Genomic DNA, 20,413 nt, shown 5'->3' on the forward strand with positions numbered 1-20,413 from the left:
TTTCTATTATAATTTTCCAATTTGCTAAAAATGATTTATTAGATTTACTATTTTAAAAAAAATTAATTAAGTATTATTTTTGTTAAAAATGATTTCTTAGATTTATTTTTGTTAAAAAAAATTATAAATTATAAAATTTTCTAATTCTTTGGTATAGATTCTATTAAACTTTAGTTGAACTCTAGCCTCGATACTGTTGGACCTTAATAGAACTCTAGTCCTGATCTAGTTGGACCCTAGTGGTAGGAGACTATCGTTACACATTAGTGGGACCTTAGCCCCGATCTCGTTGGGCCCTAACCCCTCCCCTAAGATTAAATAAAGTTAAACTATTTGTAAGCCCCACAATTGCAAATACATCTCTTCTTGTCAATTATGATATGATAATTTGGTTCAAAATAATCCAACGTCATTGGACTACGTCATTTTCACATTTTAAATTATCTATTTGTATTATTTACTTAAATAGTAATAATGTATTAAGAAAGACCCACAAAACCTTTAATGTTATTGAAAAAAAAAAATTCAACAAAAAATTTAAATCTTTATGTTCTATATTTGATGCTAATATTTTTTAAATTATCTATTTTAATTTTTTTAAAGCGACTATTTTTTTGTTTTTATGCAAAATAAATTTACCCACAAAAAAAATATTTGACATTATATCACAATATTTTGAAAATTTTAATATTGTCTTGAAATTATGATGATAGAAATAAATTTAAAAACTAAAATAAAAAAATCAAATTAATTCGTAAAAAAAAAAAATCATATCAATTATTCAAGGAAGGAAAAAAATCACATCAAACTTTTTTTTTTAAATATGGAAATTAAAATAAACTAAAATAGATATTAGCTAAACCCCTAAGTGGGACCCACACCCCGCCTTCTTATCTCATCAAACGAAGCACACTAACGCCGAGCCACCATCTCTCCCAAGATTACACGTGTCGAATATCTGTTGCTTTGGAGTTTGGTTCGGCTCGTGACACGTCATACTTCTCTTTCTATTATTTCCGGACCCCTTCTTCACTCTTGTTCTTCGTCTAATTGTAGCTTTCCACTTCCGAAGAAGAAAAAACAGAAAAAAAGAAAAAAAAAATCCATTTGCGCTGAAGACTGCGTTTGATTTTTCTTTTTCTTTTTCATTCATTCTTAGCCTCCTCCTTCTTGGAATCGTTTTTTTTTTCCTTTTCGGTTAATGTATTCAGTCTGATCATGTTGAGGTATGATCGTCGTTCTGTTCTTTTCTTATTTCTGTTGATGATAGTTTGTTTCTTTTTTCTTTTTCCTGTTGATCAGTTGTATTTTCTTTTAGAATTCTTTAATCTTTCCTTGGTGGATTGGAGAAGTTTTGATCGACGACGAGGGCTAAAGTGATTTTTAAGAGCTTGATGATGTTCTTCAGTCGTTTGATCATCTCTAAAACGAGGGATTTTGCATTTTAAGTGGTGCGATCAGGGGTTTTCTCCTGTTTTAATTCCATGTTTGAATGTTTTTCATGTTCTTATTTGATTTTACTCATTTAAGTGTTTTTTGTTCTTCACTCTTGCTGCAGAGTGAGATTGATCATGTGAAATCTCAGTATGTTTTTTCCATTTCGATGAAGAATAGTCCATGAGATGTTGTTAGTTTGAAAGTATCGAGAACTGACATGGCTGACTTCAAGAAATCATGTTTAGAAATGTCAGATGAGCATAATCATAAGAAGTTCATCAAGTTGCAATCTTTTGTACTTTCTTATATTTATGCTTGGACGTGTTGTTGAGATTATTGCTATGCTCTATTCTGGCAGGGCGAAGTAACGTGCATTTGTTCTTTTTGGTTATTGCATGGCAACAATTGTGTTCTGTTGACGTTTTTATGACATATATTGATTACGGGATATCTTGTCGATGGGGGGAGCTTGTTCTAGGAAGAGAGACCAGCTGGATAATGAAGATAGTTTCCCTAGAGGAGTATCTGGAAAATATTGCAAAAGTGGGAGTTCCAAATGGTTGGCAACATCATTTTCTCGTCCTTTTGTAGATATCGATCCTGGAAGAGTGAAATGCTGTTCTCTTATGAACTTGTGCATCCAGAGAATATGCAAGGTACACCATTTTCACTACCTTTTTGTGTGAGGTTAATGTTTTCTGGTGTTCATGTAGTGGTTGTTTTTGTATATCATGGCTAATTTCTTTGTGTTTATTTGGATAATAGGATATAGATCAATATGATAGCTTTGAGATGTTCCCGAGGGATATTAGTCAGCTGATCCTCAATGAGTTGGTGTATTCCCAGCGTCTAACTGATCTTTCAATCGATGCTTTTCGGAATTGTGCTCTCCAGGTAACTGAGAGTCAACTGTTTCATTAGTTGGTATCAATCTAGTATTATTTTCGAAATTTCTTTTGAACCAATTGAATTGCTATAAATATATAATGTAAGGAATATACTGTGTACTTTCAGGATTTTCACTTTGGAGAATATTCTGGGGTGAATGATGCTTGGATGGATATCATCTCCTCACAAGGATCTTCTGTACTTTCTGTGGATATTTCTGGATCAGATGTATCCGATGATGGATTGATGCATCTCAGGAATTGCTCAAATCTCCAATCCTTAGATTTAAACTTCTGTGAACAAATATCAGATCAAGGACTGGCGCATATCGGAGGTATATATCCAATTATTTTCAATCTGATTCTCGTTTCGATGCACATAGAGTGAGGGTCTTTTTTTTACTTTGTTTAACCATGATGAGTAAATCTTTCAGGCTTCTCAAGGTTGACAAGTCTGAGTTTTAGGAAAAACAATGAAATTACCGCTCAAGGGATGATTGTCTTTTCTCATCTTGTTAATTTGATAAGATTGGACCTAGAGAAATGTTCTGGCATTCATGGTGGCCTTGTTCATCTCCAAGGTACTTTCTACTTCTTGAAGTATTTTTTTCTGGAAAGAATATTGCCGGACAAAAATTGTATCCATGTCCAGATTGCTTTAGCTTCAAGTAGAATGTAGTCCCCAGGAAATAAGCTTTGTAATCGTCCAAGCATTTTGATTATCTATTTATCTGCTAAAAGAGAACCTTAAACATTCGTTTAGCGGCTTGTTTGTTATAATACTTGATTATTCCTAATTGGAGGCTTACACAGAATTGTGCTTTATTATTTATATTAGTGAAGTGGAGCTGTTTTAATACTTGAGGGAAGCTGTTCAAATATTTGTTCATAGCATCTCTAATGCTTGCATTATTCTTAATGAAAGTTCTTTTAAGCTATAGAAAATTAGTGGAAATGGCGACTTATAGTTTTGATATTTACACTTTCTCAGGATTAACAAAGTTAGAATCTCTCAATATCAAATGGTGTAATTGCATCACAGATTCTGATATGAAGCCTCTCTCTGGTAATTATACTTTCCCAGGATTTATTCTCTATTATGTGTAGTAGATATTTCATATACGGTTCTATTTCTTTTTCATAGAAGAAAAAAAATGCTATTGAGTTATTATTTTTTTCAGTTTATCTACCTTTAAAGTAACTTTGGTTGAATGTGGTGTTATTTTATGATTAAAATCATCCTTTGGTTGAATGTGGTGTTATTTTATGATTAAAATCATCTGCTAACCTTTTCGTGTACATATTTTCGTTTTGTAACTGATTATTTCTTTTACTCGTCAGGGCTAACAAACTTGAAAGGATTACAAATTTCATGCAGTAAGGTTACCAATACTGGTATTACATACTTGGGAGGTAGGAGTTACCGTTGCCCATTTATTTTTATTCGAATGCTCAATATAAGGGCGTTTCTTTATCCATAGTGTTCAGGTTGTATTTTTTTAGGGCTGCTAGGGAAGCTAACAGAGCTCGAGGTTTTATAGTGTTGACATATGCTTATCCCATGTTCGATTCCTTATGATTTATATCATGCATATTATCTATTTCCCAATGTTTTATGTAGCAGGTTATCCATAATCTTTGTTTTGCTTGACCTTATGACTTTGCTTCTATAAATGACAGTGTCGATTATGCCTTCTTTGCATTGCAGGACTGCATGAACTTTCACTACTGAACTTAGAGGGTTGTCCAGTTACAGCTGCTTGTTTAAACACTCTCTCAGGTTTACTATTCTCGACACCTGTTTATCCTTTTCAGGGTGCTAGTAATTTAATCGGTCTCTTTTTCAAGTGCTTACACGACATACGGTCAATAATAGACACTGCATTCTTCATTTGGAACTTTTTTTCAAAATTGGAAGAGAGGCCAAAATATGTATTTATATTCAGTTTATCATACCATACTGAACTTGGGTGTCCTTTTGCTCAGCTCTTGGTGCCCTTCAATATTTGAATCTTAGCAGATGTCTTATAACTGATGATGGAAGCGAGAATTTTTCTAGTAAGTTTCAACCAGATTCATTTCATGAAATTGCTTGTCCTTGTTCGTTTTAGTATTCTACCTCTTCTCTCATGCTCGTGTGGGAGTGGTCGTACTTATGATGGACTACTTTTTCTACAGGGCTTGGGGCCTTGAGAATATTGAACTTGGGGTTCAATGACATAACAGATGATTGTTTGGTCCACTTGAAAGGTTGGTTTACCTTCTGAAATCCTTTTTGAATCCCTTTTAAAACCTCATTTTATATTTTCTTAATGCCAATGAAGCTGCAAGGGTAGCTATCTGCCCATCAGCACCCTGCCACTGATATTCACAAGATGTTGTTCGTAATTAAAATTTTATTTTCTGCGCAACAAGTTTACAATGTTATGACGATTTTAAGTTCGTAAAGCTTATGAAGTATTTACCAATAAATGAAATTGCATAATAATCTCCTGAGCTGAGTCATTTTTCTTTATAAATTTAGTTACATATATATTTTTAATTTATGAAATTTTCAACAAAACAGGTCTGACGAATTTGGAGAGCTTGAACTTGGATTCATGCAAGATTGGGGATAATGGCTTGGCTAGCTTGAAAGGTTTACATTTAAAACTTCTAACATCTCTCTTTGATGTTGTTGCAATTTTGTTTACTCTCTATTCTTGTTTGGCCATGTTACGAAAACTGTAGTTAAATCTTCCTTAATGTTCCTGTAGCTACGAACACCTGACCTCTAGTTTGCTGGGCCATTTGGTTTTTGGTTTTTGAAACAAAGTTTATAGACGCTACTTTCACCTATTACTTCTTTGTTTTGTTATCTATTTCTTTTTCAAAGTTTTCAAAATCCAAACCAAGTTTTCGAAACTGAAATACTTTAGTTTTCAGGAACTTGATTTTGTTGTTGGAACCAGGATAGGAATTCAAATCTGTTCTTAAGAGAAATGAAAACGATCATAAAGAAACTGGGAGGAAACAAACACAATTTTCAGAAACAAAACACTTAAAACAAACGTGATTATAAAGAAACCGGGTTCCTTTTGTTCCTTTTTTTATTTTCCATCTTAATTATGCCAAAAATATCATTGCCTCAGTGCAGTTTGGTATGAAGGGTAGCATTTTAGATGGTTCATCAAAATTTGATACCCCTCCTCCTATGATTTAACTGTAAGCTTTATACCTGATTCAACAGTGTTCCTTCATGTAGCGTAGTACCTCGCCTTTAACAACACATTTATCCGCGCATAGTTCTGTCCCTGTGTGCCCTATGGCTTCTTTTATCTACTTTACCTTTTTTGTGCCAATTAATTGCTAAAAATTTCTGCTAATGTTTCAGCTCTCCACCGTTTGAAATGTTTGGAGTTGTCTGACACTGATGTTGGGAGCAATGGTCTGCGCCACCTATCTGGTTAGACATTGGCACTACCTTGACAATATATTGGTTTTTTTTTTTACCTAATCAGTTTTTGTTAATCTTGTATTCTATTTACAAATTCGAGCGATCATTTGAGAAACATTCAAATATATCAAAAGACATATGACTGTGGGCTGTTGACTGTTGACTGATGGGTTATGTGTTCAGAATCCTGTAGGTACCGTCTGATGATGGTCTTAGTTCTTTGATCATATGAACAAAAAAATTAGATTGCCTTTTGGTTTTCAAAGTAAAAGCAGAAGGGAATGTTATTGATGTTTTTCCATTTAAACTGTAAGCTTTGAGTGATGCTTGGTCCCCTGTTCAGTTCTTTGCTTCTATGTGGACTTTAGTGACAAAGCCTTTTGAAATAATCCCTTTCGATCTTATTTTACTCGACTGGAGACCATTTTTTTCCTTTATTGTTGGCTTTCTTTTTTGTATGTTCCGTTATACGCTATGAATATTGAAAATGTTGTTTCCCTTGGTACGTTATGCTGTAAGCTTCATCACGTACTTTTAACGATATAGTCCAAATGATGATTTGCCTGTACTTTGTTTCGACCTTTTAGTGTCATCCAAACCTCGTTACGCTTGGCTTTTACAACCATCGATCTAATATGTTGTAGGTTTGTTTAAACTCGAGAATTTGAATCTCTCATTCACCGGAGTTGCAGACGGTGGCTTAAAAAAGCTGTCTGGACTCTCATCTCTAAAATCACTGAATTTGGATGCTCGCCAAATCACAGACATTGGACTTGCTTCCCTAACTGGTAATTATGCTTGTAACGATGCTCTCATTATGGAGGCCTTTTGAAGATCATCCTGTATGATATGATGTGCCTTTTTATTCCTCTTTTGCAGGTTTAGTGGGATTGACTCATCTGGATCTTTTCGGAGCTCGCATTACAGACTCTGGAACGAACTATTTACGAAGTATGTGTACATTCACATTCAAATCTTCGTCTGTTTCCAGAATGAAACATATATTTTACGATGTTTCATTCGCAAAACTCTGAAAAGTTATAAAGTTTCAGTTCGTAGAGTAATCTTTGATCTTATTGGTTGAATTATACAATTTGAATTGGAACTTGTAAATGTCATAGGAAGTTTTTGATTTGTGTGGGATCTTCTTTTGGTGAGCAGACTTTAAGAACCTGCAGTCACTCGAAATATGTGGCGGAGGATTGACTGATGCTGGTGTAAAGAACATCAAGGACCTGTCTTCCTTGATGGTGCTTAATCTGTCACAAAACTGCAATCTGACTGATAAAACCTTGGAGCTAATCTCAGGTACTGCGTTTAAACTCGTTAACAGTTCTACATTTTTGTATGTTGCTCGGCAACTCGTGTTTATGCGTCTTTATCGATTTGATGAACACAATGAATGCGCTCTTCTTTTGAAAGAGATTGGTTTCATTTTCATTCTACCTTTGAAATCTATATGCTCTGTAAATGCAGGTTTAACGGGGTTGGTTTCTTTAAGCATCTCGAATTCGAGAATCACCTCTGCGGGACTGCAGAATCTGAAAACTCTCAAGAATTTAAAGCAGTTGACGCTGGAGGCCTGCCGGGTTTCGGCAAGCGACATTAAGAAGCTTCAAATGACCGACCTCCCAAATCTAGTGAGTTTCCGACCTGAGTAGAGGTATGAAGAAGAGATGTCCTGTGATTCCTTGTAAATAATAATATATCCAGGCAAGTTCTTTTCAAACTGCACATAGTTTTGCATTTGTTTCAGGCCATGAGCTTTTGAGAGACCAAGTGTTCTTGTTTGAGTCTACTAAAAGGCTTTCTTTTCAATCAAGTTCATTGCAAAAATTGGATAAGAATTGCAGAAAGCTTGCAATGCAATCCATGGCAGAAAAAGTGGAAATGTGAATAATGCAGATTAAGTTTATTTGATTATCTGTTCAGTTTGATGTACAAAACTGGAAATGGATGCTCTTCCATTTTTTTTTAAATAATTTATTATCAAAAGGATTACAAAATTAAATAAGCTCTTAGTTTGTAATCTGTTATTTTATTACAATTTATTCTCTAAATTTTAATAAATTTATTTTGAGATTTGTAATTATTTAGTTACTATTGTACTATAAATGGCTGAAGTCGTCTTGGACGAGGTGGAAAATCTTTGTTTGAATGGAGAATAATGGTAACGGTAGCTATAAAGGACATAAAGGACATTTAACGGCTCCTAGACCACCGAGGAAAACTTCTTAACTATTAGCTAGTTGGGATTCGAGATTATATTTTTCATCTTTGTTAGTAATAAATAGCTAATTGGGGTAAGAGATTATTTAAACGGAAAAATAATCTTAACAGTGGCTATGAAGGACATCTAACTAGACCACCAGTGAGGAGGAATGATTCATCGTTAGTAAGTCATGATAGTTGGTCAGGATTGGAGATTATATTCCTCGTCTCGGTGTTTGATAGCTAGTCAGAATTAGAAATTATATTCATCATATCTGTTCCCGATAGCTAGTTGGAGTAGTAGGGATTGAAGATGGGAGATTATGTTCCTCATTTCTCGTCCCTGTGCACTTCTAGATTTCGTGTAACGTGTCATATACAAATAATTTTATAAAATAATCATATAAAAATAACTAATATTTTTTATAATTATTTAGAATTTGTACATTGTATTTAAGATTAAAATATATGGGACGTCTGGAAATAAAGTTTTTTTATTTATTAGAATCTAATTATTATATTAATTGTTGCATTAGAAATAAGTAATATTTATGTTTGGTAATAAGATTATGCCACGTCATCATGATCACATATATTTATAGGCTGAGGGAATTGGCTTAAAATAAATGAAATCCGGATTTCAATTTTGAGATGGACCGAAAGAAATTGAACATTCTTTTTTTAAAATCTTTGGAGCTCCGATGAGGGAACAAGATCCTGTTGAAAACTCCACCATTAACAATTCCTTCCGATCCTCAAATTCCCATTTTCGACGTTGTTCAAATCTGATTAAGCAACGACGAGAAACAGACGATGGTGGACCATTGACCCTGAGATTTCGGTTTTTCCGTTTGATTTTAATCGGAGAAAGAAGAAGTTTCAATTTCAATTGCTTTCTTGTTGGATGAATCGCCTCAACTGTTTTCTCTCTGGGATTGGACAATGTCGATGTCATTTTTCTCCTTGATTTTTGTCGTTGCATAAATTGTTCAACGTTTATGCATCGAAATGGATAGCAACACAAAATACGTTGAATTGCAATCCCAGATTGATGTTCAAACTCCCAGATCGGCTGCTCCGAATCATTCTAATGATCGATTCGATGATCTTGAGTTTGATGTCAATTTCCATCCGCTTATCACTGGGGAGGCTCGAGGTGGATCGGGGATGGCCGGGGCTGTTTTTAACCTAACGACTACGATTGTTGGAGCTGGGATTATGGCTCTACCTGCCACCATGAAAGTTCTTGGAGTGGTTTCCGGGTTAGTTTTGATAGTTTTGATTGGTATTTTATCTGAGTTTAGCGTTGAATTGTTAGTGAGATTTATGGTTATATCCAAGTCTTCGTCATATGGGGAGGTTGTTCAGTGTGCATTTGGGAAATCCATGAAGGTCCTGACTGAAATCTGTATAATTGTGAACAATGCTGGTATTTTGGTTGTTTATTTGATTATTATGGGGGATGTTATGTCTGGTTCTGTTCGTCATATTGGGGTTTTTGATCAGTGGTTAGGACATGGATTTTGGGATCATAGGAAGCTTCTGGTTTTGGTTGTTTTGGTTGTTTTTCTAGCACCCCTTTGTGCTTTGAATAAGATCGACTCCTTGAGCTTGACGTCGGCTGCTTCGGTCGCGCTCGCAGTCGTCTTTGTTATTATTGCTTGTGCCATAGCATTGATTAAGCTTTTTGAAGGGCAAATTGAGCCTCCAAGAATGAGTCCTGATTTTGGATCGAAGGAGGCGATCTTAGACCTCCTTGTGGTGGTTCCAATTATGACCAATGCTTATGTTTGCCATTTCAATGTCCCGCCGATATACAACGAGCTCGAAGCACGGTCTCCACAGAGGATGAATACGGTTGGGAGGATCACAACTGCTATATGCATTGTAGTTTATGCTTTGACTGCCATATCTGGTTATTTACTCTTTGAGAACGATACCGAGGCAGACGTGCTGACCAACTTCGACAGAGACTTGGGAATTCGATTCAGCTCCGCATTAAATTATATTGTTCGAGTTGGTTATGTTCTTCATTTAGTTTTTGTTTTTCCAGTTGCTCATTTCTCGTTACGACAAACAGTCGACACCTTAGTATTCGAGGGATCAGCACCACTTGCAGAGAGCAGGAAGAGGTCTTTGGCCTTGACAGTAGTTTTGTTGGCGCTGATTTATATGGGTTCAACCATGATTCCTAACATTTGGATGGCCTTTAAGTTTACAGGGGCAACAACAGCAGTGTCGCTGGGCTTCATATTACCCTCAGTTATTGCCTTAAAGCTATGCAAGCAGAGTGGGCATAGGAGCTTGAACGCAACAGAGAAGCTCATATCATGGTTTATGCTAGTTATGGCTGTCATTGTTGGTATCCTTGGATTGATTGGAAATGTTTACAGCTTAAGCAATCAGTCCCAGTAACTCATTTTTCAGTACTCTAAGAGTAGATTTTTGCATAATACTTTACCGATTCTTCTGAGCTAGTTTTATTTGGCGCGGTCGTAACGTCCACGCCTGCATCGCCAATGGCTTGACTTGAGGTATGAAAAGGATAGTTTTGTTTTATAGCAGCATTGCTGGAGAGTTATGTGATACTACAGAGCTGCTGCAATTTTGCAGAAGTGAGTGAATCTCTCTTATGAATGTTCATCTTGTAAGGAATTAAGTTCCATTTGGTCCATATTGCATCTAATGGAATGATCATTTTACTACAATATGAAAGATTGAGCCCTTGGGACGTAAATTTACTGTTGTTAAATGCAAACTCTACTCTTTCTGATCAAACAATTTGAAAGGTATGTAGTTTACAATCTTGAAACATATAACTTTCTCTAGCCTGATCCCAGAAAATGCATGTTACATTGAAAGAAGAAAAAAAAAAAAAAAATCGTGTTGTTTACCTCAGTCTGTAACTCAAAAATTTCACCATAGGATGCATGTTTCACAGAGTTGATACTTCCAATTTCTGTTGATCAACTGGTAGCAGCCATGCCCAGTTGGAATTATAAGAATGATATAAGAAAATGAGTTCGAAGCCACTACTTAAATTTGAATGTGCTGTCTTCTGTACAGCTATACCTTACCAGTAATCCCTGCAGTTACATGACCCATCAAGAAAATGGTGGAGCCTATACCCATCTCTTATAATTATCTTTCGATGTGTGACTTGAGAGACGAATTTCATGAAGGTATGACAGTCTCCACAAATCCGAAGATTCTTCGTGATTTGAATTGGCGCACCGATCGGTGTGTGCAAGATACCATAAGCAAGAGCAAGCTTCTCACTATGATATAGAAGCTCATCTAGTTTTTGTTCATCTTCCACATCATGAAGCACAAAATTTGTCTCAGGCACATACCCTCCCAGAGTAAGCCGTTCTAGTAACACCTTCAAGCATGAATGAATCTCTTTGATTTCGTCGTGAGAGTCGTCCTTGGTAATAAAATAGTGTATTCTGCACCTGATCTGAATCCAACTGGCTCCTGGTTCTTTTGCAACCTCCTTGTTCTTCATCATGTTTTCGATTTCCGAAACCTTCTCCCACAGACCTTTACATGAATAGATGTTAGATAGTAAAACATATGTTCCATGCCTGCTAGTTCCCATGCTAAGTAGCCTTTCAGCAACTCTTTGAGCAAGTTCTATATTACCATGGATCCTACAGGCACCAAGAAGTGCCTCCCATATCACACTATCCTGATTTACCGGCATGTTTTCGATGAGAGCTTTGGCATCGGAAAGCTTTCCAGCCCTGCCAAGGAGATCAACCATGCATGTATAATGCTCAACTGATGGGGTAATTCCATGATGATTCATGAAACTAAAATACTTCCAGCCTTCATCAACTAATCCAGCATGGCTGCAGGCACACAGAACACCAATGAACGTAATTTCGTTGGGCAAAATTCCTACAGCTTCCATTTGTTTAAAAATCTCAATAGCCTCTTTTCCTAGTCCATTCTGTGCAAAGCCAACTAACGCGGCATTCCAAGTAACCGTGTCTCGATCAAACATCTCGTTGAAAACAGATATTCCTTCTAGACTACCACACTTGAAATACATTGTTATCACAGCATTACACACAATCAAACAAGAATTGAGCCCAAGTTTGTATGTCAAGGCATGAATTTGTTCCCCAAGCTTAGTAGTACCAAGCGATGCACAGGCAGAAAGGAGGGTGGAAATGGTCGATTCATTTGGCGTTGTCCCTACAGAGAGCATGTCATGGAACAATCCAAATGCAACATCCTCCAACCCGGCTTTCTCATAAGCTGATATAATGGAAGTCCAAGACACAACATCACGCTCTGGCATCCTTTCAAAAACCTTCCATGCATCATCCAACATATTGTTCTCCACAAACCCACTGATCAGAGAGTTCCAAGACACAGTGTCTTTACTTTTCATAGTGTTAAATAACAGAACAACACCATCGATGTCCTTACATTTGGCATACATTGAGATCAATCCATTCCCCACAAATAAATTAAACTGGCACCTCATTTTGATGGAGAGAGCATGAATCTGCCTACCAACCTCTACAAATCCAATATTTGAACAAGCAGAGAGAGAACTGGTGAAGGTTGAATGATTTGGTACAGTTCCTGATCTATGAAGATCAGAAAACAATTCCAAAGCCTCAATGCTTTGGCCATTTTGTGCAAGACCAGCGATCATGGCAGCCCAGGAAACTGCATTACGCACTGGCATTCTCAAGAAAGTATCCTTCGCTTCTTCAAGCATTCCATTGTGCGCATATGCAGCAACCATAGCATTCCAAGCAACCACATTGGGCTTCACAATCTCCTCAAACTTATTCCTGGCCTCCTCAATCCTTCCCTTATGAGCAAAGGCAGTGATAATCGCTGTTTGAATGGCAACACTTTCCTGAGAAGTTCGCTCATACAAGGCAATGGCATCGTTTAACTTATCACATTGAGAGAAAGCTGAGATCATTGTTGTCCATGAATACTCGTTCTTCTCCGGCATTGCCTCGAAGAACTGAAATGCAGGCTCTAAACTTCCATTCCTTGTATAGGCATTAAGAATTGATGTTCCCACAAGAACATCACTCTCATAACCAACCTTTACAGCCATTGTTCTCAAACTCCCAAGCAACTCCAAATTATCCAACCAAGCAACCGTTGAGAAAGCAACCACAAAAGTTGCCTGATCAGGCCTCGCCCCACTCCTCAGCATCCTAGAAAACACACGCCAAGCTTCTCGATACTCACCAATCTCAACATACCCCGACATCATAACCATCCACGATACAGAGTTCCGCTCCACCATCCGATCAAATAGCTCACGAGCCTCAACAACCATTCCAGAATGACAATACCCAGTAATAATCTGATTCCACGACACAACATTTCTCTCGGGCATTTCGTCGAACAGCTTCCGCGCAGTCCTCAAGTCACCAATTTGCACATACCCACTAATCATCGCATTCCAAGAAACAATATTCCGCTCCGGCATCGACTCAAAAACAGTCACAGCCTCATGTATAAGCCCATGTCTCGCATACCCCGTCAACAAAATTGTCCAAGTCCTCACATTTTTCCCTCGAAACGCATCGAAAAGCGCTTTTGCTTCGCGCAAAAGTCCGTTCTGTGCATACCCAGCAATCATCGAGTTCCAAGAGGCAGAATCTCGCTGAGACATGGATTCGAAGACGTCTCGGGCCTCGGTGAGTCGGCCAAGTTTGGTGAGTTGAAGGATCGTTTTGTTGCATTGGAAAAGGATTGATTTGAGGTTGTCCTGCGTTGGGAGGGGGAGAGTGGAGACGCGTCGGATGCGAAAAAGAAGAGGGCGTATCATTGAACATAGTGAGCGGTGCTGTAACCCTCACGACCCTAAGCTTTGATCTCAGATTTTCGCTAATAAACTCAATACTGCCGATGAAGATCGGGAAAACTCGGGTACTTGAGAGGCGGCGCAGCAAAAATTCTCGAATTACCAAGTTATTGTAATTTCTTATTTATTTGGTTAAAATAACTTCATTTTATTTCATCCCATTTATTTTCAAATATTGAAATTTAATAATTTACTTTTCACAAAACTTATAATTTGATACTATTAATAATTTTAATCACAAACAAAAATAATAAAGAAAAAAAATATATGGTCCATAAAAAATAAAATGAATTTCAGAGTATAATAGCTAAAATATTATTTTAATTAATTTATTTATTTTTATTATCGTGTCTATACTTTTTTCACTTTTAATTAATTTGTCTATAATAGCTAAAAATAAAATGAATTTCAGAGTATGACGATTTTTCACTTTTTTGATGTTTTTTAAGACACATAAAAAATCAAACTAAATTATAGAAAAATCATCATACTCTTGACCTTTTATAAAAGTTCGAATCAAATTTTTAAAGAAAAATTTAGGATTTTCATACATTTTATCCAAAAAATATTTTATTTAAAAAATAATAATAATAATAATAAAAACTATGTGATTGATCTTCGAAAATTCTCCACCTTAATGTTCATGATATTAATTGAGAAATTTGGCACAAATTGTGAATGAAATGGGAAGGGAATGAAGTCGGGGAACCATCCCGTTCTACCTCAGCCCATCAATATTTTGCCCTAATTTTGGTTCGAAGTTGTAAAGGATTTAAAATCTTAAAACTATAGAAGCTAAGATGAAGTACACTTTGCTACTCAAATTCACTAACATGACTAAACGCAACAACGTTTTGAAGAGCCGTCCGCCAATTATGTACAAATCAAATTCACTTCAGTGCAATCAAGCAGAGCAACAAACTACTGAGATCACTCTTTGATCTTCATCAACAATTCAATAAATTAATCGAACATCTATCAAATCAAAAAAGGTCTCTCAGATTTCAAAAGCGAATTCATCATCATCCACCTCGTCATAAAAAATAAAGAGAAGCGAACGCTTAATCATCGGTTTGAATTACGCTTTCACCTAAACAACACGCAAAATTCCCGCGGAAAACAGAGACGTACGACAAAGAGAATCATTACGTATATACATACGCGATTCACGATCAAGAAACCGCCAATCCATAGTCGGAAGCGGCATTACAGAATCGAGAAAGCTTAGGCTGGAAATTCCTCCTTCTCTGGAGATCTTGACTCGACGGCTTGATTACCTGCATAAGAAACGCCTTAACGAGATCTGTCGTGGAGGCGGCCTTCGATTGGTTTCCAGGCGGAGGAAGCGGCGGCATTTTGTTGGAGGCCTTCCGCATACGACGGTGGAGGCTGCAGCGGAAGGAGCCAGGGTGAGTGGTCGGAGCACAGAGACAGAGGCGGCGGGAAGAAGGAGCGGTTTTGTTCGCCATTAAAGACGGGAAGTTGAAACTTGCATGTGGGAAGGAGAGGGTTGGTTAAGTGATGAAGTTTCACCGTTGGAAATTGGACATAAAGGTTTGCGGGAGGGGTAAATATGTAACTTTACAGAATTTATTTTTCCTAATATGCCCTTGCCTTCTCGTAATGTTGTAGGGGGGGTTTTGGTCTTTGTACGTGCTTTGCCCATAGAGTGTTACTCTGCCAGTGCCAGCCCTTGGTTTTGAGATCGGAAGGGAAACGTAAAAATATGGCAATTGGAAGTTTTCAAAATGAAGCGTATTAAATTATGTTAATGTTAAATCGATTTTTAGGTTTTATTTTTTTAGTCAAATTACACCATTTTCATGTTTATCCATAATGGAGTAAATTAAAGATTATCGGAAGTATTTAATAAAAACTTAAAATTTTAAACTTTATAATTTAAATATGTTTTAAAATTCAATGTTAGAGAAAAATACTTTTACAACATAAAATATGTATTAGTTATTATAAGAAACTATCACTATTAAATTTACATTAAAAGCACAAACTACTCATGAGTTATAAGATTTTTTTTTTTTTTTTTTTGGGGGGTTAATATTAATATTAGACTTCTCAAATTTTATAGAATTAAAAAATATGTTAAATTATAATATTTCTCGAATTAAAAGTTAAAAAAAAAAAATACATGTCTCATTCACTATGTCTATCTCAATTGTAAAATTCAAATTAAAACATTATATAATGAAATATGAAAAAAAAAAAAAAAAGATAAAAATTAATGACTAGATATTTGTTTATTAAAATGAGAAGGCAGTAGATATGCATGCGTGTCTCTATCTCTGCCACATAGGCAGTGACAAGGCAAAGAAAAAAGTGGTGAAAACAAATCCCAGCAAGCATTGGTGGCATTACACTAAAACCTTATGGAGTTATTTCCTTCAAAAAAAAAAGTTAATACTTTTTTTTTTTTTTTTTTAAATGAAATTAAAGAAGAATCTTCAAGTATTATCCATGGTAAATACTTTTATAGGTTAAAATAAGGATCTTGCACTCAACTACAAAAAAAAGTAACTGGAGAACCTGCTTAAGGTAAAAATTCAATCTTCTGCAGCTGCAGAGGCGTGATGGGGGAATGTAGACCATACATTTTCCCATGTTCTTAGGCCGTCGGTCACATCTTTCACGACCGAGGCTGCTTCCTCCACGCTCACACGAATTTGGTCTTTGCTATCCCTCTCTCGAATTGTCACTGAAGATGTTGAATCGACAGTGATTGCGAAAGGAACGCCAAGCTCGTCTGTTCGTGCATATCGTTTTCCTATCGATGTGCCTGAATCGACAGTGATTACGAAAAACATGAGTAGAGTTATATCAATGCAGAAGAAGGTAAGGATCAGGATTCTAAACCAAACAGGGAAGAACAGCAAAACATTATTATTGTAATTCATCCTATGTTTTCATCTCCCAAGTTTTCATTCATTTCTTAGAACTTAAAGTCTCATTTACAGCTACAGAAGAACAGCAAAACAAAATCGAAAGTTATGTTCGAGTACCTGTAATGTCGATTTTATGGGAAATGCCAGATAGAGTTAACGACTTCGAGATAACTTTGGCGACCTGCTCGTACTGCTCATTCTGAACAAGTGGGAAAACTGTGCACTTGATAGGTGCAACGAGGGGTGGAAATCTAAAGACGTTTAGCTGCTCATCCCCACCTTTACTTGGTCTCATGTAGTAAGAGTGTTCAAAGAGGCAATAGATAATCCGACCAATACCAAAAGAGGGTTCGATCACGGATGGTGTGAAAACCCTCTGATGTTCCTTCTTTTTCTCCTTCGAAATTGCAACCATACTCTTCTTGATCAACACATTCTTCCCCAGTGTGCAGACATAGAACTCCACCTCTCCATTGGATTCTAGATTTGCTTTCATTTCCAAGGCTTCTTTCTCCTTCATCGCCTAAAATAATTGCATACTATGACAGTCAGGTTTTCCAAAAATTACAGATGCCACAAATCGCTCGGCCGAAAAAAAAATCCATAAGTTACCTCCAAAGCTTCCACAACGTTCTTTTGACTTCCCTTGAAAGCGAGGCCAAGTTCTTTCTTAACAGGAGCAATGACCAATTTCTGAAATTTAATATCACGAGTGAATGTAGAGCATTAGAACAGTTCTTTTTTCTCATGAAGATATTCACAGATCTCAAAAAACTTCAGATATAACAAGAATGATAAGTACCTCAACTTCTCTTGGTTCCGCGAATTTCTCGTGGGCTACAAGAGGAACACCACTTTTTTCCTATTAAAAGGAGAGGTGAAAAATATGAGAGTTCATTTACATGCAACTTGAAACAATATTGTAACGGCCTAAGCCCACCGCTCGTAGATATTGTCCTCTTTGGGCTTTCACTCAATGTTATTAAAACGCGTCTATTAGGAAGAGGTTTCCGCACCCTTATAAAGAATGTTTCGTTCCCCTCTCCAACCGACGTGGGATCTCACAAATACAAACACAATCTCAATGGTAGAACTCTTGAAGACACTTCAATCTTATAAATCCTACCAAGCAATAGGGCAGTTAATGGAACTCAATGAAAACTAAACTAGCTTTGAAATATCTGCCATCAAATTAAAGACATTATCTTGAATTACAACTATTTGGAAAAGATAAAGGTTATCTGAATTCGTACCGTGTGGGCATGTAAATCATATGCAGATCTGTCAGCAATACCAACACATTCAATCCAACCATATGAAGATTCAATCTCAGCGTCCCAACAGTCAGCTGCATAATGAGCCATTTCATTTGCAAGGTGCTGCCGGAAACGCAAACGATTTTTGTCTATGCCAAGGCGAGTTAGGAAAAGATATACTCTCCCAATGAAGTAGCCAAGAGTTTCATTATTTACAGTTCCCTGCGTCACAATATATCATATCAACCTAGCACACAGATACAAGAGACATGGTAGTGGGAATATGAGAAGTAGAGATTCAGTACACAAACCTTTGCAACAGCTTCACCCAAGGGAATTATCCTTGCAGATTTACCAGACATTTGCTCCTCCCTTGGAAACATCAAAAACTCCAAGTTCGCTACATCAGTGAATTTTGGATGGGATTTGTCTTCAGGATCAACAAAGTGCTCGATCTCTGCTAGCGTGAATTCACGAACCCTAAGCAGACCTTGACGAGGAGATATCTGTAGTAAAACAGATGGACTGAAAATTGAACATACACACCAAAGGAAACAAAACAGACGAACCTTGGACAAGGGCTAGCAACAAGAACCATTTTGAAAGCAACAGTCACAAGAACCAGAAAATAATAGACATGGGAATTGAAAACAAAGTAAAATACAGGTCATTCTTGTAATGCTAAGTCTCCTCCATAAATTGCAAGTGTAATTAAGAAGCTAAAAAACAAGTGGGTAACCTCATTTCTGAAAGCTTGCCCAATTTGTGCTGCAGCAAAGGGCAGTTTGTTTCCATTGTAATAATATAAATCTTTAAAATTGACAAATATGCCCTGCGCTGTTTCGGGGCGCATGTACCTGCATCATTTACATATATACACATCTAAGTTAATCACGTAACGAATTGCATTGACCGAGAGTGGATAAACAAAAGGTGGCATAACAATGAGAACAAAAAATCAACCATTTTCTCTTCTGTGTAACAGTATGATGAACTAAATCGCAAGAAGTTGTAACTCGAGCAGAAAATTCTTACAACATACTGATTCAGAAATGAAGTTTATACAAATGGAAGTGTAAATTTGGATCAAATACTCACCCAGGGAGCAAGCCTGATGGGCCAATTGATGTCTGAAACATTAAATTGAATGGATAAGGATCAGACAGTGGGTTCTTAGTATCTGGAGCAACAATACCATATTCCTTAATTTTAGCACCCAGCTGTTCAGCAGAGAGATCATCCATGATTGCAAGAACGTGCTTAAATTCTGCAGCCTTCTCAGAGGATATGCTAAGATCTTTCTGAAGTTTTTCATTACAGAAATCCTTAAGCAAGTGATCTGCCCTGTAGCAGGTCCCAGTTTTCTCATCCTTGACCATAAGGTCCGTGAACTTATCCACGTGACCAGATGCTTTCAGGACAGCTTCCGGTGTCACACAAGGGCAGTCAACTTCCAACATATTTTCTTCAAGAACAAAATGCTGCAAACAGATTAAAAAAAACAAAAACAAAACGACAACTCTAAGATAGTTACTTGGTCACAATTGAATTGAATACAGTAAGTACAAACTCCGGAACAATTCTAATCAATTTCAGGTTGATACCCATTACGAAAAATCGAAGTAAAAGCAAGTTCAATCAACAAACCTGGCGCCAAAAGGCAAGAACATTGGATTTAACAGCGCAACCAGGAGGACCATAATCGTACAATCCAGCAACCCCACGGTAAATCTTGAACGATGGAATATAAAACAAACGCCTCTCAAGAGTGTTATTCACAGCCTGCCGGAATGACTCCCTGTTCAAGGCGCCATCGCCACCAACCCCAGTAACAACCGCCTGCAGCTTCTTCTCAATCGAAGCCTTCTCGATCTTCAACCCATTCAAAGCTTCAATAGCCGCATCAATCTCAGCCTTGGCAGCCTTAGCAGCCTTGAGGGCACGAACAGCATTAGCTTGGGCATCAACAGCCGATTGCTTTTGAGAAAGGGTATTTCTGAGCGATTCCTCGGAAGATGCCATTGTAAACAGACGGGGGAAATTGCAAGATTGAAAGGAAATGACAATTCTGAGGCGAAAACTGAAATGCTGACCAAGTGGAGTCAATGACGATAGAAGACGCATGCGAGGGGGCGATATCAGAATTGGTTGAGAGGGAGAGAATTTAGGGTTTAGAAATTGGGAAAAGGTTTATGATGGTGGGGCCATTATTCCCACATTCGAATATTTTTTTCTGTATTCTAATGGAATTGGAATCCACACGAGTTCTTCTTTATCGGTTTTTTTTAGGGTTTGTGGAGCACACTCAAAATGGAAGAAGAAAGATATAAAGGCCGAAGCTTTCAGCGGATGAAGAACAAATTATACTTTTTTTTTTTTTTTTTTTTTTTTTTTTTTTTTTTTTTTTTTTTTTTTTTTTTTTTTTTTTTTTTTTTTTT

At 36.8% G+C, this 20,413-nt stretch overlaps 4 protein-coding genes across 7 annotated transcripts; 2 read left to right on the forward strand and 2 right to left on the reverse strand.

The window, feature by feature from the left end:
* The first annotated feature begins 1,071 nt into the window (after nucleotides 1-1,071).
* On the forward strand, nucleotides 1,072-7,774 carry LOC111497721 (EIN3-binding F-box protein 2-like). 4 transcript variants are annotated; one of them, XM_023148616.1, is made up of 17 exons: nucleotides 1,072-1,226; nucleotides 1,796-2,093; nucleotides 2,203-2,331; nucleotides 2,452-2,659; nucleotides 2,759-2,905; nucleotides 3,316-3,390; nucleotides 3,666-3,737; nucleotides 4,033-4,104; nucleotides 4,311-4,382; nucleotides 4,503-4,574; nucleotides 4,891-4,962; nucleotides 5,698-5,769; nucleotides 6,405-6,548; nucleotides 6,640-6,711; nucleotides 6,922-7,068; nucleotides 7,237-7,423; nucleotides 7,517-7,774. In XM_023148616.1, the coding sequence occupies exons 2-16, from the start codon at nucleotides 1,896-1,898 to the stop codon at nucleotides 7,419-7,421; spliced, it is 1,737 nt and encodes a 578-aa protein (XP_023004384.1). In that variant the 5' UTR covers nucleotides 1,072-1,226; nucleotides 1,796-1,895; the 3' UTR covers nucleotides 7,422-7,423; nucleotides 7,517-7,774. The 4 variants fall into 4 exon arrangements, with proteins under 4 accessions (XP_023004384.1, XP_023004382.1, XP_023004385.1 ...); XM_023148614.1 differs by having other exon boundaries at nucleotides 7,237-7,774; XM_023148617.1 differs by having other exon boundaries at nucleotides 1,080-1,226; nucleotides 1,916-2,093; nucleotides 7,237-7,774.
* An 835-nt stretch (nucleotides 7,775-8,609) lies between these two features.
* Nucleotides 8,610-10,835, forward strand: LOC111497944 (amino acid transporter AVT6E-like). Its single transcript, XM_023148963.1, has one exon. It carries the CDS (start codon nucleotides 8,980-8,982, stop codon nucleotides 10,384-10,386), a length of 1,407 nt encoding a protein of 468 aa, XP_023004731.1. The 5' UTR covers nucleotides 8,610-8,979; the 3' UTR covers nucleotides 10,387-10,835.
* Nucleotides 10,738-13,905, reverse strand: LOC111497943 (pentatricopeptide repeat-containing protein At4g02750-like). The gene has a single exon (XM_023148962.1). The coding sequence runs from the start codon at nucleotides 13,784-13,786 to the stop codon at nucleotides 11,045-11,047; it is 2,742 nt and encodes a 913-aa protein (XP_023004730.1). The 5' UTR covers nucleotides 13,787-13,905; the 3' UTR covers nucleotides 10,738-11,044.
* A 2,272-nt stretch (nucleotides 13,906-16,177) lies between these two features.
* On the reverse strand, nucleotides 16,178-20,257 carry LOC111497596 (glycine--tRNA ligase, mitochondrial 1-like). The gene is made up of 9 exons (XM_023148426.1): nucleotides 19,623-20,257; nucleotides 19,074-19,456; nucleotides 18,715-18,832; nucleotides 18,287-18,481; nucleotides 17,973-18,197; nucleotides 17,522-17,581; nucleotides 17,332-17,412; nucleotides 16,837-17,242; nucleotides 16,178-16,613 (listed from the first exon to the last, which is right to left on the reverse strand). Exons 1-9 carry the CDS (start codon nucleotides 20,097-20,099, stop codon nucleotides 16,381-16,383), a joined length of 2,178 nt encoding a protein of 725 aa, XP_023004194.1. The 5' UTR covers nucleotides 20,100-20,257; the 3' UTR covers nucleotides 16,178-16,380.
* Between the last annotated feature and the right edge of the window lie 156 nt (nucleotides 20,258-20,413).

The sequence above is a fragment of the Cucurbita maxima genome, unplaced genomic scaffold, assembly GCF_002738345.1.
Source record: "Cucurbita maxima cultivar Rimu unplaced genomic scaffold, Cmax_1.0 Cma_Scf00024, whole genome shotgun sequence".
Lineage (NCBI taxonomy): Eukaryota > Viridiplantae > Streptophyta > Magnoliopsida > Cucurbitales > Cucurbitaceae > Cucurbita > Cucurbita maxima.